This window comes from Micromesistius poutassou, assembly GCF_964030765.1.
Source record: "Micromesistius poutassou genome assembly, chromosome: 2".
NCBI lineage: Eukaryota > Metazoa > Chordata > Actinopteri > Gadiformes > Gadidae > Micromesistius > Micromesistius poutassou.
The window spans coordinates 8,238,840-8,264,350 of record NC_140272.1 but is presented as its reverse complement, the minus strand read 5'-3'; the positions used below and the strand labels follow the sequence as shown (position 1 = coordinate 8,264,350).

Below are 25,511 nucleotides of genomic sequence, written 5' to 3'. Positions count from 1 at the left end.
AATCACACCTCGAAATCCTCCACCTTCCCTGTCCTTAATTCCTGCAGACATATAGATTCCACAAAGCTGGCACCCCAGGCCATCCAGGAGCAGCCAAGGCTAACCTTCAGCAATGCAAGGTTGCAACACCTACACTGCCTAGCAGTGGAAATGAATAGATTCCTGGTGGACTACGACACAAACGTACACAGTGTGTAAATATTAACCCAGGGCTGGAACTGGGATCTCATAACGGCAACCCTGCCAGGGAATGCCAGCGTTATCAGGCACTGCTGGTGCTGGTGCTGACAGTAATCGCACCTTAATCAGTCGCCCTGCCCTGCGGAGTGTGGTCCAGAACTTTGACCGGTCGTGTAGCAGTGTGTGTATGACCCACTTAAGTAGTTGTGGTCAACCAGTTTCAGCTAGTCGTCACTTTCCATTAAATCTCTCCTGTCCAGTTAGACCCAATTTCTCAAATAGAGATGGACTTCTCAGACATGAAGTTCCCACGCCAGGCTTTAACCAGTGGCGTTGTTCTCATTTTGAAATGCACCCAAAACCCAGCTCCCCTCGGCCATTTTGAACCTTCGGCCGGCTTCCCTCTCACTTGACCTTCTGTTAACCGTTCTGGCCAAGTCTTAAGACCTCACCGTAAAATGCATCAGACACTTGATCCAATCCAATCCAATCCACTTGGGCTGCTGTGAGCTGGCCTGACACTCCATGGCCCTTTCCCATGAGATAAACCAGGCTAGACCCAGAATGCTTCTTTGAATCCCACTGTCAGGCTTATCTTGTACTTCACCTACTCCATTGGAATACCCAGTTGTGGCCTAGCCTTGTGGCCTTGGAATGCTTGAGTCACACACATTCCATGGCCTTTGGAACCCTCAACCTTAGCTTACAAATGATAAAAAAAAACTTGTTTTACCCAGAATGCCTTGGTTCAACTGCACCCATCTGATTTTACTCCTGCTCCTGTATTAGACCACCTAGTTCTGGGCTTGCTTCAAAATGCTTCAACCACTTGCCCCTGTTCCACTGTACCCCCTATGTACCCCCACTGTACCCCCTCTGTACCCCCACTGTATCCTCACTGTACCCCCACTGTATCCTCACTGTACCCCCTGTGTACCCCCACTGTGCTCCCACTCTACCCTCATTGTATCCTCACTGTAACCCCACTGTCACATCCGTCATATCCGTTTATTGACCCCTGACCGGGCTCTCTCCAGCGGCACTTTGACTACCCGACGGTGGAGGACCAGAACCCGACGGGGGCGGGCTGGCTGATCCACTCCCGGACCCTGCAGAGCTACCTGGACCTGCTGAGCTCCAGCCAGAAGGACGACACCCTGGAGGCCTGCTGCGGTGCGCTGCAGAACCTCACCGCCCACCCCGGCACCGTAAGTATGACACAAGCCCCGGCACAAGGCCCAACCGTCCTACACCCAGCATGGCACAAGGCCCAACCGTCCTACACCCAGCATGGCACAAGGCCCAACCGTCCTACACCCAGCATGGCACAAGGCCCAACCGTCCTACACCCAGCATGGCACAAGGCCCGACCATCCACCCAGCATGACACAAGGCCCGACCATCCACCCAGCATGACACAAGCCCTGACACAAGCCCCGACCGTCCACCCAGCAGGGCACAAGCTCAGACACAAGCTCAGACACAAGCCCCGACCATCCACCCAGCGTGACACAAGCCCCGCCTAAACACCGACTTTTTTGTCTGCGCTGCAATTAGCATGCTTGATTTAGCAGGCTGGATTTATCAGGCTGGATTTATCAGGCTGGGTTCATCTGGCTTGGTTTAGCTGGCTTGGTTTAGCTGGCTGGGTTTAGCAGGCTGGGTTTAGCTGGTTGGATTCAGCAGGCTGGGTTTAGCAGGCAGGATTCAGCAGGCTGGATTCATCAGGCTGGATTTGAAGTGATTGTGCTAAGCTCTTTTTACACCCAGCAATTTGCTCGGCCATTGTTGTTTCTGTGTCCTGCATGGTGTGTTGTCTTTCAGCTTGTGTTTGTGACGGATTAATGTCTTTTTAATACATGGCTGCAACCAAACTCCCCCTGGTGGGATAACACAATTTCCCCTTGACTTCAGTAGCAACACCCACAACACAGGCGTCCGTCCAGATACATTTCCATGCACTGCCTTTCAGAACGGTCCTTTTTTATAAGTCCATGATACGGTCCTAATGAAGGAACACAGGTTATGTCGGTCCTGGCGCAAAGACAGGTGACTCATGTGAAACACAACTCTGGCAGCTCATTGGCTGAGTGAACGATGATGCTCAATCGAATGTATTTACAGAGTAGAATGACATGCACCAGTAGAACGACATGCTCCATGCAGCGACCTCGGATAACCCTGGGTGTTGAGTGATGATCAGTTAGCCGGGGCCTCTGAGCCTGTTGGATTCTCGGACTGCTGCCAGTGTGACTGATGTTCTTCCATTGGGCTCGCGGTTGTGTTCCCATACGTCTCCCCAACGTCAGGTCTCTAACGTCATCAGCCAGACGGTGGTGAAGAAGCTCAACGGGCTGGCGGTCATCGGCCCGCTGCTGAGGACTCCGAAGATCAACCTGCAGAGGAACACGGTGGCGCTGGTGGCCAACCTGGCCAAGAACCCCAGCCTGTCCAACCCCTTAGGTAGGAGGCGGAACCGCGATGGACCCCTGACCGAGGAACTACACGGCACCACTTAATCTTTTAATAGGTTCCCCTTTGAGAACGCATTTGTTTTGCCGCTATGCCTGATTGCAACAATGACGCATAACTTTTTGTGTGAAGCTAATCTTACAGTGGTTCATAGACACCCAGCCACGGTCTAACCCAGAGTAAAACACGCCAATGCACACATTGGCGTTGGTGTGTGGGTTTGGCTTATATCGTTTTATAAAACTGCAGGCCGGACATGTTTTTTTTGTAAATGTAAAAATGCACATGAATGTAAAAATAAATCCTCAACGTTTGCAGTAGTCCTTCGCACCTTTGACGCTGAGTCACCTTGGTGGCTAACGAGCTGCCCGCCGCTCCTCTCCTTGTCTCCCCACTCCGCCTCTGCAGCCCGTAAAACCCTGCCCGAGTTCTACGCCCTCCTGGAGGCGGGCACGGAGGAGGGCACCGAGTCGGACGACACGCTGTCCATGGCGTGCCAGACGGCCCACCTCCTCACCCTGAAGGAGCAGGATACGGGCCGGTCCCTGCTGAAGAACAACCTGATCCATGCCCTGAACCACCTCAGCAAAGACATGTATGCCTCAAAGCCCCCCGCAGACAGAGCTGTGTTACGCGCTTGTATAACTTTTTATACGACTCTTAAAGGGGTGATATTATTCCACCAGGTGTGAGTGTGATTAGTCATTTCAATCAGTTTGAAAATCTGCCTTTCCCTGTGCCCTAGTGACATTACTAGTGGGCGTGCCCACAGATGTATGATGGATAGATCAGCAACATTTGCGACAGTCCTCTGGGTAGGCTGGAGGACTGATCTATCCAGCATACACCAGGTGTGATCACACTGGTGGCATGATATCACCCCTTCAATCTTTCAGAAGTTCTCCTTTTGAAAACACGTTATTTATGCCGCTATGTATGATCGCAACAATGACAGATACCTTTTAGAGTGACGCTTTTTTCACTGTGGCTCATCAACGCTCAGCCACAGTCTAACCAAGATTAAAACGCTGTGTTCTAACCTAGAGTAAAACGCGCTGAGGCTGGACATTGAGACGACACCACACTCACACTCAAACAGTGACACGGCATGTAAATGTATACTGCTCCTCTCGCGGCGACTCTGTCAATGTTAGCCTAACACACACTTTCTCTCTTCTCCACCTTCCCCTCGTCGTCAGTCATTTTGTATTCTGTCCCCCTCGACTGGGTCAATGTTAGCCTGACACACTTTGTCTCTTCTCCGTGTTCCCTCGTCAGTCATTTCCCCAAGTCCAGCAAGGCGGCCTCCCTCCTCCTCTACAGCCTGTGGTCGGACAAAGACATGCAGAGCTTCCTGAAGAAGGTAAGATAAGCGCCGCTGGGGCCGGGGCGGGACGGTGTTGACTGTGCAGGGTGTGTCTCCGCTGTTATTATTGTTTAACTGCAGCTATGTTCAAAGTACACGCCCCGCACAGGTATGTGGGAAAGTGCCACTGGCTGACCTCGTGGTCTGTGATTGACAAGAGCGCCGTAATCCCGTGCAGAGAGCTCGCACACGATAGGCCAGCGAGCTTGTATAAAACAATACGCACACATTGGTGTTGGTGTGTGGGTTTGGCTTATATCCTTAAATAAATCTGCACGATTCTTGTGATCGTCCTTTTGAACAATGATTGCTGACATGCTGTACAAAATGTAGTCAATATTTCCAGTTCATAAGTTCAATCATATTTCTTGGGTCAATATTGAATTTCAAGGTGTAACCAAGCAACCCCCCCCGGTTGCTTGGTTACAGCTTGAAATTCAAAGAGGGAAATGGGACTGTTGACTGATCCCGATATAGATGCAGGAAGTGACATTGTGACGACCGCTTTGGTGTTGCGGCTCTCTGTGGTCGATGTATAGAGAATGCTGTTAACCTAAGTTAAATATGGAAAACGTAGCATTTACAACCAGTGGGGGAGCCGTATAACTGTAGAACACAGAGCAGAGGAGGTCGGATTACAGCCGTTGATGAACCACAGATGGATATGTGATACAAGCATCAGCATGTAGGGCTTAGGAGTCGTGGGGCCTGGTGATTCCCTGGACTCACCGGGGCCCAAAGTCTTTTGTTTATCTCACCCGGGATGCAAATCTCCTTGCATCTGTTTATAACGTCAATATGCAGAGTAGTCCAAAGGGAAAGTAACACACTCATCATCGCTCTACTTCAGGGGAAATCCCTTTTCGGCAGGTTCTATAGCACTTTTTATTAACAGTTGAAAAGGTAATGCTACTACTACTACTGCTGCTACTACTAGTACCACTACTGCTACTACTACTTCTACTAATTAAAAATGTAAATAAGTTGCAACAACAAACTACAGTGTTGCTTTGTCTTGGCAGTTGCCCCATTTAGAGACTTTCCAAGAACTAGGCACTCATTCAATATGAGTATCATATCGGTACAATCAATAAATCTTTGAAAAAATGATGTCAATGGTGTGTGAAAAGTTTCCCCTGGCAGGAACACTTTGAGCAGGGGACACCGCGTCCTGCATGCGTAGCTCCCCAGGTGCGAGCGCTAACCTGCTCCTGCTCAGAGCGCTAACCTGCTCTTGCGGGAGCGTGCCTATGTTCCCACAGCCTTATTATGCCACAGCCCTATGTTCACACATTTCACTGGTTTCCACTGGTACTGTTGGATCCTGCCAACGGTGCCAGTGACCCTAACCCTAACCCAACCCTAACCCTGTCTGCTATGCTTTCCACCAAATATTGTGGAAAAAAATTACTCATTAATTTACTGTGTTAAGTGCTTAAGTGCTTCCAAAAAATCTTGTGGGAGGATAGGGCATACATTGAAGGGAAATATAAGGAACACAAGACCTCATTTTGAAAATGTCCTAGAAATGTGGGACCATAGGGTTTCATTTTGAGAAAAAGAAGAAAAAAAATCTTAGAAATTAGAAAAATCTTAGAAATGTGGGAACATAGGTCTGCGGGAACATAATTTTCAAAATTTTATGTGAAAAAGAAATCCTTAGAAATGTGGGAACATAGGGCTGACCCCGCTCCTGCTCAGAGCGCCAACCTGCTCCTGCTCAGAGCGCTAACCTGCTCCTGCTCAGAGCGCCAACCTGCTCCTGCTCAGAGCGCCAACCTGCTCCTGCTCAGAGCGCCAACCTGCTGCTGCTCAGAGCGCTAACCTGCTCCTGCTCAGAGAGCTAACCTGCTCAGAGCGCTAACCTGCTCCTGCTCGGAGCTCAGCGTTCTGATGGTTCCTCTCCGTGTGTCTCCTCCTAGCAAAAAGGCTTGAGCAAGGCGTCCTTCGTGAACAAGGAGACCATCGCGGCCCACAGGTCTGTCCAGGTGGTGGACTAGACCTGAGACCCCGTCCTCCCAGCCTGGCGTCCCCCGTCACCTGGTTCCTCCGGCACCTCCACGTCTCAACGCTCTGCAACGCTCACTCCTCTGTCGTCTCACTAACCCCAAACACTCCCCGGTGACCGTGTAGCACTTGTACAGAGACGGTTTCTATGATACGCTCACATAATCGGATCATTAACAAACACAAATTTCAGGCTTATTTACATTTCTGTTCAGTCTCGCTTATGGCAGGTCAAGATAGAGGAATTACGTATGTTTTTCTTTCTGTCGCTCGCTTTTTAGTGACTCTTTCGGAGTACAGCTCACTGTTGACTACGTCAGGGGTGCGTATTAAGTCCCACTAAATCACCCAGCCAGACTGGATGGGAACCACTGCACTAACTGGCACGTTTAAATCATATTCTTCTCTTGTGTAAATACAGTATGTTTGCCGGCCGTATGTGTGCCACTGGGGCCGACTCCAACGGGGAAGCATAAGATGACAAGTATTGTTTTGTGCTTTTGTTTTTAACAGACTAGGTACAATTTTAGTTATGGTTTCAGTCGTGGTTTCATGTTGTTCTAAGCTTTGACCCTATGATATCTTGTGACCGAATTGTCTCAGCAGCTAGCCTGTTCTGTCGGTTGATATGTTTAGAAAATGGCTAGTTTAAAGAGATTTAGCAATACTTGCACTGAATATGCAGTTTTTGAAATGTATGTCCTTAATTACTGCTGTTAACGCTGCAACCTTGTCAAAACTGGTTATACTAATAAAGAAGATACTGCTAAAAATACTTTTTTTTCATTTGTCCTTTGTGATCCGTCTGTAGATGTCTTGATTTAGCCTCCAGCATTAGACTGACTTGCAGATTGGGGTTGATATACTATATATATATATATATATATATATACTGAGGCTTCCGTACTAATACATGCGGATGACTATGCCATTAGTATAAATTGCCCTCAAATTACAGCTCTTAAATAGCCTAATAGCGCCTTAAAAAGTTCAGGATTTTGGACATCGAGTCTCATTTCCAAGTGAGCCAGTGTGTTATTTATCATTGGAGACCGTTTTCAACACTTTTCATTCAGTCCTTCTAGTTGCAGAAATTGCTGGTGCTAGGCTGGCACAAGTCGAGGGGAACTGCTAGCCTGCCACTAAAAACAGTTTTACCCACTCCCGAGGCAAACCAATTATAATGCCCGACTATTGATGTAAATGTCTGTGTTGATAGAATAGTGTTAGAAATAAACTTACCCTTGCATCGCATTGCATTTAGTTTATAATCCCTGTAGATGGAAGCAAACTACGTCAGCGGTGGACTGATATTACCTGGAGTGCGCTTCTGTTTACCTTCTGCTGTAGTGAATTGGTTGCTACACCGGAGCAAAGTGAAATTCCGCTGCTGCTGAGAAAGTAGTCCCCCAAAATGTAATGTGATCATTGCGATACAAGGATAGTTTTATTTCTATTATTTAGAAATATAATATCAACACAGACATTTACATCAATAGTCGGGCATTATAATTGGTTTGCATCGGGTGTACTTTGGAGTGTTTTTATTGTTTTTATTGGCAGGCTAGCAGTTCCCCTCGACTTGTGCTAGCCTAGCACCAGAGATTTCTTCAACTAGAAGGGCTGAATGAAAAGTGTTGAAAACGGTCTCCAATGATAAATAACACACTGGCTCACTTGGAAATGAGACCCGATGTCCAAAATCCTGAACTACCCCTTTAATGATTCAGAGCCTTCCACGGTTCAGTCAACCACAACCACGTGTAAGCACGTCTCTGCTGTTGGCAGCCAAAGTCCATCATCGGGTTCTGAGCGGTGCATCTGATGTCATTAGGGAAGGTGTGGTCGGATAAAACCATTGAATCAGCGCATTTTTCCCACAGACGGTAAAAGGGAGGAGGTTTTAAGATAGTCAGAATCACAGCGGTTTTGATTCACCTTTAATTCTCTCCGCACTCACACACAACACCTCACAGGTACAGTATGTTACAGTACGCCCTTTTTTACTCATCAGTTTAACAAATCCTCATTATTCCATCATAATTACGGAATAATGAGGATTTGCCAAACTGATGACTATAATTAGTAATTATAGTCATTAACTGTCACATGTATCTCTAGAAGGGATCTGTTCAGATCTCTGGATGCCCCTCCCATATCGCTCTTGTTTGACACATTGGTTACAGGATCAACAGTGTCCTGGCCGGGTACTTTTATTGTGGAAACAGGATGTCCGTGCGTCAGCTCAGCTTTGAGGCCCCCCACGGTTTGTCCTGGAGAAGTGCGACATCACTTCCTCAGGCCTTTGCTTCGACTTCCCTTTGTACTGGAAATAAAACAAATGATGAACGTCATTAATGTCAAGGTTAAAAACAGCCTAAATATAAAATGCTAGTATTAGAGTTAAAGCAAGGCTAATGCCACTACTATTACTAATTAATAACCTGTTTTAGTTATTTACAAACAAATGTATAATTGAATAGCCTTAAAGCATTATAGTAACTAATGCAGGGGTAAGATGTTCCCAGATGTTATCTCACCATTTTATCCTTTTTAATACACTTATTTTGCTCAGAGGGGTTCAAATTACAACTGTTTGTGATCATTCCAGAATCTTTTTTAGATCGTTACTATGTTACTTAATATTATTGCCTGAACTTTGTGAAATTGAAGACGCCCAGCAGTTGAACCTTATTAACAGTGTGAACACTCTGATGTCAGGCAGTGTAACATCAGAGTGGACAGCCTGCATACTGTACATCTCATGGAGCTCTACAGGGACTTAAGTCTCTCTCTCTCCCTCTTTTCATTCTCTCTCCCTCTCTTCTCGTCTTTCTTTCGCTCTATTCCCCCCTCTCCCTCTCCTTCTTCCTCTCTGTCTCCCATTCTCTCTCTCTCTCTCCCTTTCTCTCTCTCCCTCTCTCTCTGGGCTACATCGCTCCAGCCTGACATCACCTGGATGTTTATGGAGCTGCTCTCAGCTGTTGTTGTACCCCACCCTCCTCCACCATGCCCTCCTCCACCCCCCCTGCCCTGTGTAGATCCTAGGGTGGGCGTGCCTGAGTCTGATCCCTCCTGCTGATCCCTCTGATACCGGCGGCCTGTCTCACTGCCACCGTTTGTAGCGCCCGGGCCGTGTTTCTGGGGGATCATCAGGAAATAGCTGCCGTCATATTGCCAATGCCGACAACAGCTGGCCCCCTCCTAAGACCCAACCTCCCCCCTCCACCATACCGGTGGCTCCCCCCACCCCCCCCCCCCCCCCCCCTTCGGTGGCTGGGTGGGGGTTTGTCTGCGGTTGTTCAATATCAGGGTTATCCACTACTGTGTGTATGTTGATGTATGGGGATAAGGGGCTATCCTAGTGGTCTGTGTTCCCTGGAAGGAGGGGGACTGAGGTGGTCCCGGAGGCTGCGTTCCTCTCACTGGTGGCTTTCTATTGGTGCCTCAACATTCATTATTTACATCTGGGCCAATCCATGACGGGTCACATGTTATATCTGTATGCTGGGATTATGACACTCATGTCACTTTGGTATGGGGATTACCTTTGTGTGTGTGTGTGTGTGTGTGTGTGTGTGTGTGTGTGTGTGTGTGTGTGTGTGTGTGTGTGTGTGTGAGAGAAATAAAATACGCTTACATTTTTTGATGGTCACTGACTCTGTTTCTCAGTACAGTCACCTGAGGGAGAGGGAAGGAGAGAGGGTAAGAGAGAGTGTCAGGGTTGGAGCGGGGGTGAGAGAGAGATGCGGTGCGATATGGTTTATGTTTGTGCAAGCATGCATGTACTTGTGTGAGTGTATTTTTGCTCATGCTTCTTTGGATGCGCGCGAGTGTATGTATACATGCACATAAATGAATGGATCCCTGATGCAAATCTCAAACTGTGTATGATCTCTTAAATTAATAGTGTGAGTGTGTTTGTGAGGGTTCTCTAGTTAAAACGCCATGCACATGATGCACACTTGATTTATCATGTCTGTGCAGTTTGATTTATCATGTCTGTGTGAGTGTGTGTGTGTGTATTCATAAATGTGTGTGTGTGTAGATGGACCTCCACCTCTGGGTGAATTTATACAGCAGAAAAACAGCAGTGGCAGGGCAACTAGGGCAGCCACCAGGGGAGACTGTGTTATACAGTATAGACGTAGTAAGTTTGGCCAAACAGTCTTCTCAGTAAAACTTCAACGGGCCTCAAATTGCTGGAACTGCCTTCCTATTGAACTTAGAGAAAGCACCAACTATCTATCATTTAAAGCAAAACTTAAGAGATGGATTAAAAACAACCAAAACTGTAATCATCAATAACTGATCTGGCTTATATTAAGTACTGCAGTTCTTTGTGCTGCACTTATTTTCTCTCTCTCTCTTATCTTTTTTGCTTTCTATCCTTCTTGGATTTTATCTTATTAATGTAATGTGATGATGTATTGACCTGCCAAGGGACTACAGATAAAAATGAGCTTTTCTGCTAACTCTGGCACATTTAGAGTTTACATTTGGAGTGTAAACTAAAAATGTCAATTGATGTGCATTGTCCCTTTTAAATAAACAAATAAATAAATACATCTGTAGTTCAATGCCATCTGCATGATATCATTCTATGGATTAATAATGTGCTTTGTGTGTGTGTTTTGCACGTTGGCTGGTGTGTGTGTGTGTGTGTGTGTGTGTGTGTGTGTGTGTGTGTGTGTGTGTGTGTGTGTGTGTGTGTGTGCGTGTGTGTATGTGTGCCTGTGCATGTGTGTGAATGTATGTGCATTGATTTAAATGTCATCATAACTTAGGGCCTCTTCCACCCATATCAGCCATGAGAATCTATTTTCCAAAGCGGGGTGTGTGTAGGTAACGTGATTCTGCATCCCGAGTGTCAATCGTCAGCCGTTACCTCATACTTCTGCCGGGAGAATTTATACTGGAGGTCAAACTTCTCCGCCTCCAGCTGGTGCATCCACTCCCACAGCTCCTTCGCCTTCTCCCTTGGGGGGGGGGGGAAGTGAAGGTCAGAGGTCAGATAGCCACCATGCCAGTACCTGACAGCATTGAAGGTGCTGTCAGGTACGATATGAGTGTCGTCAAGAGAGAGATTTGAAAATAAACACAACACAGTGAATTCCCCGTCCCTTGTGACGTCCCCCCCGCCCATTGAGAAGTTTATCGTAAATAGTCACGTCTCGTGCCATGCTTGGTTGTCACGAGTGCTTCTCTCACCGGCTGACAAATCGCTAAGCCACTTCCAGCAAATGACGCTCAAATTACAGCTCTTAACTCTTACCTCCGCCACGGGTGCTCGCTTCACAAAATAAATAGCAAACACGTCCAACAGTTGCGATGAATCTTACATTAAAGTAAGATATTGTTAAGCCCACAGTCATGTGACTCTGTGATGTGTGCTTACGGTCTGAGGGTTATTTCCCAACATTCCATACTCCTCCACCTGGGTTCTGCTACGTCATATTCTCTCTCTCTCTCTCTCTCTCTGTGTTGTGGTTTGCCTGCAGTCTGTGGTAACATGTTGTGTCGAGTTCGTGACCTGACCTCAGATGCCCTCCTCAGCCATTCCAGAGATTCCCTGAGTCTTCCCTGAGCCCCCTCCCCCCCGGCGGCTTAACGTGCACGCCCCCTCACACTGCATCATAAAGCGAAAGCGAGTGAAAACGACGGCTGAGCGGTTAGCTTAGCGGTTAGCTTAGCGACGTAGCGTCTCCGCGGGGGGGGGGGCACCTGAGTCGGTCCTCCTTCAGGTGGTCGATGCTGAGCTCCTTCCTCCGGTCGTTCAGGATCTTCTTCTTCTTCTCCCTCTCGGTGGGCCGCTTGGTGCTGCCCTTGTTCTGGGTCTGACGGTCAGAACAGAGACAAAGGCCAGGGTTATGGGTCTGCCAACGCAGAAGTCCGAGGTCAGAGTTCAAGAGACTGGAGAGGGGTTATGGGTGACCTGCGTGTGTGTGTGTGTGTGTTTGCGTGCGCGCCCGTGTGTGTGTGCGTGTGTGTGCGTGTGCATGTGTGTGCGTGTGTCAGCGGGCTCCTGTTTCTCTCGGGGCCTAGAGTGGAGTGTGTGTAACACAATGGGTATGTACACCAAGGGAACTTTATCTAGTGTGTTCAATTTTAAACAGGTGATGTAAGAATTCGGTAATACCGTATTTGTGTGTCTGAGGGTGGGGTATGAGTGGGTGGTGTCAGGGGGGGGGGGGGGGAGGTGGTGGTGTCTGAGTGAGTGGTGTCTGGGTGGGTGATGTCTGGTGGCGTATGGCAACTCCGAGGCAAGGTTTGAGTCCCTCCCCTCTGTTTTTTGGTTTGGTCGGACAGGGCGGGCTGCTGGGAGTTGTGGCTGTGGGTGTTGGACGCCCAGCCGTCTGGCTTTGATCTCTCTGCTGTCTGCCTCAGACTCCCTGCAGGCATCGTTGCGCAAGATCCAATCACCGCTTACTCACTAAGTATCTCTTGAAATTCTCTCAAAGCGCCTTAGCGTGCCATACGTGGTGTCGCCGAGACTCGCCGAGATGAGGCTGACTCATCCCAGAGATAATCCCTACAGACAATGTGACCTCTTGCATCGTCATGGTTACGGCACAATGGCGCACCCTGCATTGGCGGGGAAAATGGCAGATGGGTTCACCTTGTATCCGGAGAAGTTGAGGCTGCCCAGGATCTTCTTCTTTTTGTCGTCGTCTGCCGCCTTTTTCTTGGCCTCCTCTTCCTCCTTTCTCGTTCTCTCCTCCTAGGGACGACAAAGACGCTGTTTGTCACGGGAACAATGGGGCCTGGCTCCAGAGAACTGTCACCCTCCTGGTGAACCTTAAGCCTTTCACCAGTGACTAAGGGCTCTCTGGGCACAGTGTACTAACCAGTTTCTGGGCATAGTGAGCGCACCGCTCAGTCACCCCGGCGTGTCAGGACAGTGCCTGAGACGAAGGTTGGCGACACTCACCGCCATTTTGTTCTGACGCTCCTTCTCCTTCTCGGCCCGGACCTTCATCTGCTCCGCTCGCTCCGACCGCCGCTTGTCCTGATCGGTTCAGATATAGATTGAATCAAAGATCAATATTTCTAAGAATAGGTAATAAAAAACGAAGCAAGCACTGGTCAACACATGAAGAGGTCTTACGATGCGGTCGGTGAGCCCCAGCAGCTCCTCCTCCTCCTTCTTGCGGCCCTCAAAGTGGGCCCCGATCAGCGTCTGGAGCTCATTCAGGTCCTTCTCCATGCGCTTGCGGTGGATGTCCTGCAGTCGGGCCCAGAAGCACACATCAGTGACCTTACATCTGAAGTGACTAAGCAGGAGAACATCAAAATTTGAGGTACTTACAAAAAAGTAAAAGTGCTTTAAACTAGCTTTAAATCAAAACTACGGACAGAGTGCAGAATAGCCGTATGAATCATAAGAACACAAGTCATCAGTGTGATTGATATTATTCCACAAACAGTGACAGTAAACATCACATCACAAGTCCACAACAATAGTACTGTTCCACTCAGTACATCCAACAGAGCTAAATATAGACGAATCAGTAAATCAAATGGCATCATACTGAAAGCCAAAGCCCTACAGCTGTGGCACAACTACGGTGAGGTGCGGTGTGGCGGCTCACATCGAAGTCCACCTTCTCCCCGTCTGGGATCTTTGGAGCTACAAGGCCCGGAACGAAGCCTGGTCTGGAGTAGAGGGACACATGGGAATATGTCCTCCTCCAGTGGGGACTCATCACAGGAAACAGAAGGCTTCATAGGGTACTTACTTCTTGGGCCTGGCCTCCTCTGTGAGCAGAGCAAGGCAGAGAAACATCAAATGGATTATGTTCAGTAATGACCAATGGAATAACAATTATATCCAAGCATTTATTTATTGATCTTTCCATACCTCCTTCTTCTTGTTCCTCACCAGCATCTGATGAAAATAAAGTTATTGTTGAGTATATTAGCTATCGTTGGTTCTTGTTGAGTTATAAAGTAAATATTGAAGTGACAGAAGTCCAGAGAATATGCTTTATGTTGATGTAGTCGTATATATTAGTTAATTGTCTGTCTGAAGTCTACCTGGGCTTAAACATGCTCTACCTTTACAATGGTACAGCTGTGGCCACCACACCAATATCCAGACAAACCACAATACCAGCAATACACTGCAGTAAACATGCATCTGTGGATGCTGTGTTGTGTTTGAGCATATTTGGACGAGTGCTGTCAGTAATGTCTTGTTTAAGTATTGCAGTAATGTGCTGTACAGTCTGTTAGTATAACTGTCTTAAACGGCCAGAGTTATTTATTCTCCTCCAGATTGTGACCATGAACATGGATAACGCCATTGTGCTCAACAACATAATACTATTTGTCTAGCAGGGACTAATGTTCTCTCCTGATTGTACAACTTGAGACTGACTCAAGAGGCCATAGTTCCAATGCATGAGGGTATGTCTGTGACCCAGGGCCACACAGATTGTGACGGTGGATGAGGCGTTGGCTCTCAACACCCCTCAGAGGTGTGGCCGGGCGTAAGGGTGTGGCCCTTACCTTGGCTGGGTTCCTCCTGGCTCCCTGCCAGTTTCAAGGAGGAACAAACAGAGACAAAAGCAGAGATGAGCGCAGATGGAGCCAGCTGGTTTGTTTTCTAAACATGGTATTAACGCTGTGAAAGCCTACTTTTGTGAGTTTCCCGTCTGGGATTACATATGTGCATTTTGTATTACGTGAGTTTGTCAGTTAGTTCAGATTTCACTGGATGATTATATATAGAAGTTTAGGTATGTGTGCAAAGTAGTGTAGCTGGTGGCCTTGTTTGTTTTGTGGTGTGTACAATTGTATGATTTAATATCATGTTATTTACTTACTGATGTTTTTCTTGCTACAGAGCCTGACATTTATATTGCTCTTAAACAGACTTGAATCTATGCATATTGTGGCAATTGAGTACATTTGTAATACTACATTTGTAATACATTTGTAATACTATTCTAATCCATACAGAGTATGATGAATGGATTATCAATGTTTATCGATTATTATCCACCCACACGGATAAGCAGTGAGACGTTACTCAATCACAAACGCAGCTGCTTCCAAGGCTGGCTCAGATTAAGCAAACAGCAGTTCTAGCATTTTCACTTATTTTGACATGCAGACATTGTTAGCGTAAGCGCAACTACCTTCTACCTCTTCTGTCATCTCATCTACAAACTCCTCCTCCTCCACCTCTTCCTCCTCCACCACCTCCTCCTCTTCTGGGCAAAGCAAGCATTCAGGGTCAGCAGAGGTCAAAGAGAGCAGGTACAGACGAGACACGCGTCACTCGATGTAATGCAGGATTGCAGATGCATTGCATTTTGTGTTTTTGGTCGGCCAGCATTATATGCATCCATAAAGGTTGTTACGTACGTTTAAACAATAGTGATGTAAAAATGTGCAACATTGTAAAAAGAGAACTAAATGTAATATTTTGTTGTAGTATTGTAATAACAAGTTATAATAGTAATTATAACTATTAATAAGTAATTTAAAAATGCTTCAAACAATGTTCCCTAACAATATTTTAACAAAGAACATTGTGAATATAAGGAGGACCACTAATTCAACAAAGCATTGGTTCCTGCTACCTTGTCATTGACTCGTACAGATGTGATTGATTAGCGTGTGTCGTTAAACTCCCAGCTCCGCCTCTGCGTGTTTCTACAGAATTTAGCTTCAAAGAATGTGATCCTTTGAGTAGGAGTTCTGGCCAGCGCACGGCTCTCTGGTCTCTGGTGTCAATAGACCAGGATTACGCTGCAGGCCTCCTCTCCTCTCCTCTCCTCCTCTGGGTTTGAAAAGGTTGCTCAACCTGAATTTGGACCTACAATAATACACCGGACTGGTCTCCCTGGCTTCCCCCGAGGTGCTCTGGTGAGAACAGCCTGACCTATATCGGGCTGTTGGACGAGCTCTAGTATGCGCAGGCAGACAGGTGCCGCTTTGATTCAGAACTCTACCACGCCGAACCGCGACCCCAGCGGAAAACGCACACAAAGAGGGGGGGGGGGGGGGGGGGGGGGGGGGTGGAAGGACGGATAATAGTCCCATTGGTCCGTGAAACCCGATGCAGCTAAGAGGTGAATGGCGCCTCCGGTGCAGCGATCACAGGAAGAATACACCTCGAGAGCAAGAATGTACTCGGGGAAGAAAAATGTAAATTACTTTTGGCCTATGGTGGCCTTTTGAGGCCAAAGCTAGAATAATAACGCTCTGCCTTGGACAAAGGCTTGTTTATGACTAAATATGAACTACTAAATATGTATATGAACGTTATTCATTGTTACAAAGTACACAAATGTTGTAAGTCAATGACAAAGCAGCATATTACGAAGCCTATATATTTTGCATATATATTTAGTATAGGCCTATATAGCCATACAAAGCCTATACATTAAGCATTTATATGTTTATATATATATATATATATATATATATATATATATATATATATATAAACATATATATATATATATATATATTGTAGCCTACATAGCACCAATAATATCTTAAAATGTCTAACCACACGCATGAGTCGAATATCAGCATTGGTTGTAAAGTGCATAGAAGCAAATTAATGCAAATACAGCCTTGTATACAAATTGCCACTGCATTAATATAACATTCAAAATGATGCATCTCATTTGCATGTTTCCATGGACAGAATGCAAACCAAGACCACAGAGTGTGCTCTGTTGGGCTGAACTCTGATATGCCCATGTCAACTGTGTATATGTATGTATTTCATGCATAAATTTCCAAAATGGACTTACCTTGTTCGTCCCTGTAAGAAGATGGCATATTCAAGTATTATTATTTAGATTTAGATTTACAATTATATTTAGGCATATAGCAGACACTTTTATCCAAAGCGACTTACAATAAGTACATTTGTCAGAAGAAAGGCAAATAATACATCGCTGTCGGTACAGTAAGGATCTTCATAGAACCCTATTGCCAAGCGCTAACAGTTGTTAGGTTTAACTCATTCCCCGTATGCTAACAATTATATGGTATCCCTATTGTCTAGTTTCTGCAAAGACAATTTTTATTATATTATATTTTTTTTATGATCCGTATCTCTAAATTGGCAGTATTCTTAACATACACAGTCGAGATAGATTCAAGGTACTCACTCGTGGGCCATGTCCTCAGTGTCAGACATGATGGAGGTCTACGTCAGAAGAACTACAACATCAAAATCAAATAAATAACAATAACACCATCAGCACCCCAACACACATTCACCGCCTTCCACCGCAGTACAACCGAGTGCTGAACCTCACCGAGCCTTACCAGTGGGTGTGATGTGCCCTGGATGCAGAGACTCAATGGGGCAATATGTTGGGGCCCCCCTGCTGAGAGGCAGCTGTAAGCTTTTAAACCAGAGGTGGATCACATGGTGGTAAGCTGGACATGTTTACAATGGGGTGGGCACATACCTGCAAACAGATGGCCACTGGCACTAGAGGGGACATGGAGACCGAGAGGTCCCTCTGGACGTGGACTATGGGGGTCTATTTTTATGGGACAGAATCTGGACCACGACGACCTGGGAATTAGGGGAACAAAAAGGGTTACGGTTCCCTCCCTCCCCGGAGAGACATAGGGAACGGGTTAAAGATAGGTTCCAGGTGAGCACATGCACTGGTGCATCCGCTCACACCGTGTATGGGATGCACAGCGTGCACACACAGTACACACACACACACACACACACACACACACATATGCACTCACACACACACACACATACACACACACACACACACATTTGCACTCATACACACACACACACACACGTGCACGCTCCCTTTAGGTAGAAACTGACACCGCCCAACTGTCACTAAAGCAAATAAAGGTAAATTGTGCATCAAGGAAAAAATAAATCCTGCTGTGTTTTATTAGTCTATTTTGCATAACCCATTAAATATTGCAGCTACATGCACACAGCCCACAGCATCACGGGCCAAACATCACAAACCTAAGACAACACTGGCTTCCATTGAGGATCTCTGGCTCTCTGAGGGCCAGAGTGAAAGGGCATTGTGCAACCTAGAGAGAGACAGCGAGAGAGCGAGAGAGATAGAGAGAGAGAGAGAGAGAGAGAGAGAGAGAGAGAGAGAGAGAGAGAGAGAGAGGAGAATAGGCCGAGTGAAAGGGTAATTCAAGACCACACACCCTTTCCAATGGCTCCCTCCCCATGGCTCTGTCTCGGCTTATATGCGCTGGCCTCTGCTATGAGGCAAGCAACAACCTGCTCGACTGCACCCTGCTCGGCCGAGCCCATCCTTACCTAATAGGCAACAGCTCCTTACAAAGCGAGAGTGCCAGGGCTTTCATGGTTTAAAGTGTGTGTGAGTTAAAGGCTTTCTCCTTCATCAGAGCCTCACCACGGTGTATGGTTTATTGGAGTACACTGTTTACAATCAATTACATTGTTTACACTTTTCACTTACTTCCTGACTTTTTACGAGCAGTGAGTTTCACACATGAGTTCCGAGGCCCGGAGCGGTGGGGGCGGGTGTTGACCTGATTCACACTGCAGGTTTTTACAGCGGTTAAATGTATTTTGAGCGTTTGTTAAAATACCTGAATGCAGAATAGGAAGTCAGCGGTTTGACTTGATTAGCTCTAGGCTGGTCCTCAAGCAGAGAACCAAGCATTTGTTGTATTTAATTACATTCAAACAAAGATCATCAGAATTCGAACTCGCAGTCAATTCTTGTCGACTTATGTTGTGATTGTTGAACTCCTGCTGAGCCAACGTTGTTTTGAAGGAGGGGACAAAGGCGTAGTTATGGACGGTGTACGCCATTTGTGTTGGTCTTTCAGGAATCAAAGATCGTTCGCCTCACAACGACGCGTTGTTGTGGGGCCATCTGGGGCCGGATTATACTGAAATACTGCCCCCTTGTGTATACAACTGTCCATGGTGGCTCTTCATTTCTGAATTTCATTCTTTTTCCTTCTTTCGGTCTTTCTTTCATTCGAAACACAAAATGTAAGTCCATTTGTAAAGTATGTACTTTATGCTTTTCAAAGTTTATTTTTAACTGCATTAGGCGAGTTAACCAGCACAATCCGGTGGTACTGTTTCTCCGTGGATGTCATCAGTTAAACCACGTCTAACATCCTGAAATATCAGCCAATTTCTAATGCAGTATGTAAAGAACATCGGTAGATATTTAATTTAATATTAAAGCTTATACACACCAAAACACACGTCAGAGAAACCAAAAAGATATGTACAATAACATATACGTTTTGACATTTTTTATTGACTATGTGTGGAACAGACTTTAATGCTATTGTAGAAAAACACAGAACACAGGATTCACTTTAAAACTTTGAAACTTTGAGACTTTGTAAGAGGGCCGTGCAATACAGAGAGATTCATTGAGCTCCATGGTTACCAACAGAACCAGTCCGGGCGTGCCCTGACCGTTGAGTTATGTCATTCACTGGTTGGCTGCGTCAAACATCTTCTTCCGACCCTCCATGCCTGACATGGCCTCCACGTTCTTCCGCCAGTCGCCCACCTCCGCTGTCTTCTCCTGGAGAACACACACACCGACACGCATGAGGAACCACACGCATATTAGCAACCACACACAGAGCCACACACATATCAGGAACCATAGATGCATGGAACCATACACACACACACACACACACACACACACGCAGAACCGCACACATACGAGGAACCATACACACACAGAACCACACACACACAGAACCACACACATATGAGGAAGTACACACACAGAACCATACATACACAGAACCACACAAACATGGGTAACCAAACGCACCGAACCACAAATACCCCCACACACACAAAACCAAACACACATGGGGGACCACACATACACACAACGCCACACACACACACACACACACACACACACACACACACACACACACACACACACACACACACACACACACACACACACATAGAACCACATAGACAGACCCACAAATACACACACAGAAACACACAACCACTGATTGTTTTATAATATATATATATTATCTTTTATTTTGTGATAAATTAATCATTATCACACATTATATAATTATATTATCTTACTTGTTTAGATATTAGACACATTTTATCAATATTGTTTTTATCTATAGTGTTAAACAATACCAGAACCCCTATCCTGTGTCAGGGCCTTGCTCGTGTCATTGGTTCACAGGCTCTAGGTATTTACAATACCATCAGTGATAGTTTTTATGTCATTCATAACTCAGATAAATACGAGATCAAAGATGAACACTGTGCCCTGCTGTGATTGGATGGCCCCAGGGTGTGATGACGGAGCAAAGGTGCTTCTTCACTTTTTTATTATTGTTTAGTATAATTTCTCACACTCTATTGAACCTTTAGTGAACACTGAAGGTAACGTCGGACAGACACTTTTATGACTTCATTGTGTTTACAGCTTCACCTTTGGCTTATAAGATAAGTTACTATCTGATCCATGTACACACAGAGAACCGCATTGTAAAACATGACGGATCTTCCCTCCTCAAACACACCGTCGGCTGTGGGCGTCCACCATATCATTCACTGTATAAGCGTGAACAGGTTACTTAGCCTCATTATAGCCCTCGTAACAATGTTTACACACTGCTTTATCACATCGGCTGGACACAATCCCCTATCACCTGTTCTCTACCGTATTAACTATTCTGGTGTCTACCGTAATAGCTATGATATTCTGGCGTCTACCGTACTAAGTGTAATACTTTCTGGTGTGGTGTGTACAGTGTACAGTGATGCCACTAACGCGCTACTTAGTAACGCGTTACTCTAATCTGACTACTTTTTTTCCAGTAACGAGTAGTCTAACGCGTTACTATTTCCAAACCAGTAATCAGATTAAAGTTACTTATCCAAGTCACTGTGCGTTACTATTTTTTGTCATTTTCCTTATTAAAAATATTTGCTTTCTTCTTGCGTCTCGGGGTGACGTAGGCTACGCGACAAATCACGTTTCCGCCTGAGGACGTCAACTTGTAGTAGGCTATACCGCGACACAAACGTAATCAACAATGGAGGGAGGAGAGAGATGCACGTTTTCCAGCTGGAAATACAGGCACTATTTTGAGTTTGTGTCAGCTAAAGTGTAATTTAATCCGGCCCTCCAAATAATATCGAATGTTTATCAGAACTTGCCCGGCGGTATATCGCATTCCAGCGTTAACGCATTGACGCGCATCTCGGCGCAGTAACCCTGGTGCGTCAACTCCGGCAGCCCGTAATCCCGTACAACCCCCCCCCGTCAACAATTCCGCCCGCGGACCCTGTTATAATGTAATGTCCCCAATTAATGTAGGCTAATGCAATTGTCCCGCCGGTTTATCGCATTCCAGCGTTAACGCGTTGACGCGCGTCTCGTCTAACTAAATTACTTTTTAAAGGAGTAGTCAGTAATCAGTAATCAGATTACTTTTTCAAGGTAACTGTGGCAACACTGATAGTGTAAAGTTTAATATTCTAGTGCCTCCATTGCTAATTGTTATATTCTGGCCTCTACTCGATGAACCGTTATTTTCTGGTGTAATAATAATAACTGATATATTCTGACGTCTTCTGGCATCTAGTGTATAACTGTAATATTCTGACATCTACCATATTAACTGTAATATCCTGGCATCTACCATATTACCTGTTATATTCTGGCATCTACCGTATTAGCTGTAATATTCTGGCGTCTACCGTATTAATGGTAATATCCCTACCTTCTCTGTGTCCTCCTTCTTGACGGACTTGAGGTTGCCCCGCAGGTCCAGAGACACCTTGTGCTTAGAGCCCAGCAGGGAGCGCAGGATGGCGTCCGCAGAGACCCTCACCCTGCGCAGGTCGGGCCGTTTGAACTTCCCCCGCAGGTCCAGCACCTTGATGTTCAGGTCTTTGATCTGGGGGCGGGGGGGGGGGGAGATAGACAGATGGTCACATGCTGATGGTCACATGCTGTCATCTGCTCCTAGACTTTTTATGAAGACCACCATTTTATTACAGCCATCCACTAATGCACACTCATTTGTATGCAATAAAATATTTATTGTTCTTGCAATAATTTTTTTTTTCTTGCAAAGTTGGCAATAGACAGACAGACAGACACACACACACACACAGACAGACAGACAGGCACACACACACACACACACACACACTGTAACAATTGCACCGATTTAGAGCTCGAAGCTTTCATGTGTATTGTGTGTGTGTGTGTATGTGTGTGTGTGTGTGTGTGTGTGTGTGTGTGTGTGTGTGTGTGTGTATCTTTTCATCTGCTGGAAGCAAACACATACACACACGCACACACATACACACACACACATCCGTCACAGACCCACCACCTATATGAGTATTCAGTCTTCTAGCCCATGTGCCTATCTGTACAGCTTCAGGTCAGCCCAGAGCTGGTGTCTCTTATGTTTTGCTCTTCAGGGATATCGCCTCTTCTCCTACCTCTCTGCTGTTGTGCATGACCTTGGCTTCGATGTTGTAGCGTTCCTCATCCACCACGGTTATTTTCGAGTGGATCTCCTGGCACAGCACCTGTCGGAAGTGGAAGCAATGCAGGCAAGGAACACCATGTTCAACACGTTTCACTTTCTTACTACATCCTTTACATCCTTACTCTTGTTGTTAAATTTGTCTTACAGTTTGGGCTGAATGCTCTCATTGTTCTCGGCCTCAAAGTGTGAAAGTGATGAAATCCTCAACGTTAATTTCAAGATAGTAGTGGGCTAGGGAGTTCTGGGTTCTACCGGCCAGCGTTGCTATAGGTCACCTAGCAGGCTGGCCGGTAGATCCCATAACAGATAGGGGTTAGGGGCCTCTTGCTCCAAACCATGGTTCGGTGCAATACCTGATCATTAATGACATGATTCTGAAATTTTGTGGGAATTTATTTTGATAACAGCATCTGATAAAGGACAAATTAACATAAAAACATCTAATAGAGATGAATTTCTCATGAATGAGCAGTAGTTTGCGTCAGATTGAACAGGTGTGTGGATGCGTGCAGTTGCTCACCTGCAGCTCATCCAGAGACATGCTGCCGGTCTGAAGGGGCGGCGTTTTCTCCTCCAGGTACTTTGTCTTCTCCTCCTCCTTCTCCTCCAACTCCTTCTCCAGCTCCTCCGTTGCTCTGGCGACCATCATGCTCTGGAGACCAGAGGACAGAGGACCACATCATCATCATCATCATCCTCTGATGAACACCGCTCAGGTGTGTAGTCATGATGAAGATGTATGCTCTCAGTTGTTGTTTCCTGGTTCCCTAGTGCTCCTTATTCTCTAGTGCTCTAGAGTGCTCTAGAAACAACGTGTTCTAAACTTGTTTCTAGAGCACGAGAAAGGAACTAGGAAATACTGAATGATACCTGGGTCCTTGCTGGTGCTCGAGAACAGAGTTTCCCAAACTTTTTTTCTGGGGACCCATTTTTTCAAAATTACAAACCATCCCAATTCCAAATCACAAACTGACCCCATTCAAAATAGTACAGTACTATCAAAAACATGCTTCTTGTTTAAAGTTTTTTTAAATGCTCATGCCGAAGAAGGTAAGCTTGTGTTTAAGGGCAGTCGATCAATCAATTTGAACAGTCAACATTGATCAATTTGTTAACCACATAAGATAAGATAAGATAAAACTTTACTAATCCCCTGAGGGAGAAATGTGGGTGTTTCAGCAGCAAGTAAGACAGTCAGAAATCTGTAGAGATAGATGCCAAAATAGTGCCGAAGTATTTCTGTTTGTTTGTTTTTTTATATACATTTATTTGGCAACCCAATTAAAATCTCCTGCGACCCAGTCTTTGGGAAAAACTCCTACCTTAAGCATGAGCTTGCGAGATGCAGATATTTTGGGTTTTCTCTATGAAATAAAAAACAAACAATGTTTTAAATACACAACATATGCATATGTATGTATACATGACTTATTGTAGCATCACGCTATCACAAACTTAGCGATATATGCTCATGCCTTTGTCTTACCTCAAGTCTGCAAATGGTAACATGTTACATGTAAAACAAAGATAAAACATGTTATTAATGAACACGATGCAAACAATAAAATAATTGAGAAGATTAAAAAACTGAAGCTCAAAGCAGAATCACATCACATTTGCTTCCAACAGTTGTTCCCAATGCATTGACACCCATAATCTGCGATTCTATAGATATGCAGACACATGTTCGGACACTAATCACGGAGAGTAAACATAGAAACTCAATACACTTACCCTTGCACTGGCATCTTGGCTATTCTGATTCTCACTGGAAGACAGGAATAACAGCTTTAGAGGTTTTACTCCAGGGCCCTCTTGAATTCCTTGTGTAAGAATCTCTCACATCTCCTTGACCCTGAAGCCAAACAACTGTGACTTTACATGTTATCCATGAGCAGGCAGAGGTGGGAGCATAACCTACATGTGGACATTGGGATTCAAACCCAAAACATTTAGACTTTAGACATTTAGACACGATTCCCCTGCCACAGTTTTCAGTTCTTTCATTTTACTTGGTGGAGGGGCAACCCACTTCAAAGTGGGACACCAGAGTCCAAATACCAGTGACACCAGTGATACCAGTGACACCCAGTTCAGTTCATCGCAGAACGTTTCTGAGCTGAGATGAGATTGTTTCTGTTGTCTGGGCCAGCAACAACACCCAGAGAACTTGACTTCCTTGGCTGCTGTTGTCGTGTGTGTGTGTGTGTTTGTGTGTTGTGTGTGTGTGTGTGTGTGTGTGTGTGTGTGTGTGTGTGTGTGCATTGTGTATCTTCATGCATGCGTTCATGTGTGCGTGCATGCATGTGTGTGTGTGCCTATGTTTGCATGCATATGCGTGTGTGCCTGTGCGCGCCTGCGTGTGTGTGTGCATCACGTGTGCGTTTGCGTGCGTATGTGTGTGTACGTTCCTGTGTGTGTGTGTACGTGCCTGTGTGCCTGTGTGCCTGTCTGCCTGTGTGCCATGCAAGGGTGTTTGTGGTGTTAGCCTCTTTCACCACCACCCGGCCCTCTGGGGGGTATCATTGTGTCGCCGCCCCCCCTCCAGCCCTGACTTTGGTCCAGGGGCCACGAGGGGACAGCTGATAGCAGACCAGAGCGGGGTAGGGGGCAGACAAGGCCCTGCTCTGCTGGCTAGATAACAGAAGCAGCTTTCTTTGGAAGCTCCCCAGCTTTAAAGAGACCAGACGCAAATAGGATCCTGGCTCAGTCTTCTACGGCCCCGGAACTGAGTTATCTCATCTTCGATAAGGCTTTGTTTACTTTGGTTGAATTGCTGATAGTTTAAACACAAAGAAAACCAAATTAAAACCAATAATACTCTAGGCATATGTGCAATTTTAATGGTTAACACAGGAACTCACCACAGTTCAGTTACACACACAGCTTTGTTATTAATGATGAATGTTACATTGATTTTCAAAGTTTTGACAAGTTTTGACAA

General features: G+C 45.8%; 3 protein-coding genes across 3 annotated transcripts in view; 1 reads left to right on the top strand and 2 right to left on the bottom strand.

Annotated features, from left to right (window-relative positions):
• Positions 1–6,710, top strand: part of LOC311339360 (plakophilin-1-like) — a 15,047-nt gene extending 8,337 nt beyond the window's left edge. The window contains exons 8-12 of the mRNA XM_084464736.1: positions 1,218–1,388; positions 2,490–2,643; positions 3,061–3,247; positions 3,931–4,015; positions 5,941–6,710. Of these exons, the coding sequence (XP_084320862.1) occupies positions 1,218–1,388; positions 2,490–2,643; positions 3,061–3,247; positions 3,931–4,015; positions 5,941–6,018 (675 nt within the window). The 3' untranslated portion in view covers positions 6,019–6,710. The remainder of the gene's footprint in view (positions 1–1,217; positions 1,389–2,489; positions 2,644–3,060; positions 3,248–3,930; positions 4,016–5,940) is intronic.
• Positions 6,711–8,027: 1,317 nt separating this feature from the next.
• LOC311339408 (troponin T, cardiac muscle-like) lies at positions 8,028–14,556 on the bottom strand. The gene is made up of 11 exons (XM_084464788.1): positions 14,537–14,556; positions 13,887–13,913; positions 13,765–13,783; positions 13,618–13,681; positions 13,134–13,250; positions 12,957–13,034; positions 12,645–12,746; positions 11,750–11,862; positions 10,914–11,004; positions 9,666–9,706; positions 8,028–8,351 (listed from the first exon to the last, which is right to left on the bottom strand). The coding sequence occupies exons 5-11, from the start codon at positions 13,230–13,232 to the stop codon at positions 8,315–8,317; spliced, it is 561 nt and encodes a 186-aa protein (XP_084320914.1). The 5' UTR covers positions 13,233–13,250; positions 13,618–13,681; positions 13,765–13,783; positions 13,887–13,913; positions 14,537–14,556; the 3' UTR covers positions 8,028–8,314.
• Positions 14,557–19,488: 4,932 nt separating this feature from the next.
• On the bottom strand, positions 19,489–24,315 carry LOC311339359 (troponin I, slow skeletal muscle-like; the record flags this gene model as incomplete). Its single annotated transcript, XM_084464735.1, has 7 exons — positions 19,489–19,584; positions 21,785–21,961; positions 22,518–22,607; positions 23,088–23,219; positions 23,890–23,931; positions 24,054–24,060; positions 24,302–24,315. 7 exons carry the CDS (start codon positions 24,313–24,315, stop codon positions 19,489–19,491), a joined length of 558 nt encoding a protein of 185 aa, XP_084320861.1.
• Between the last annotated feature and the right edge of the window lie 1,196 nt (positions 24,316–25,511).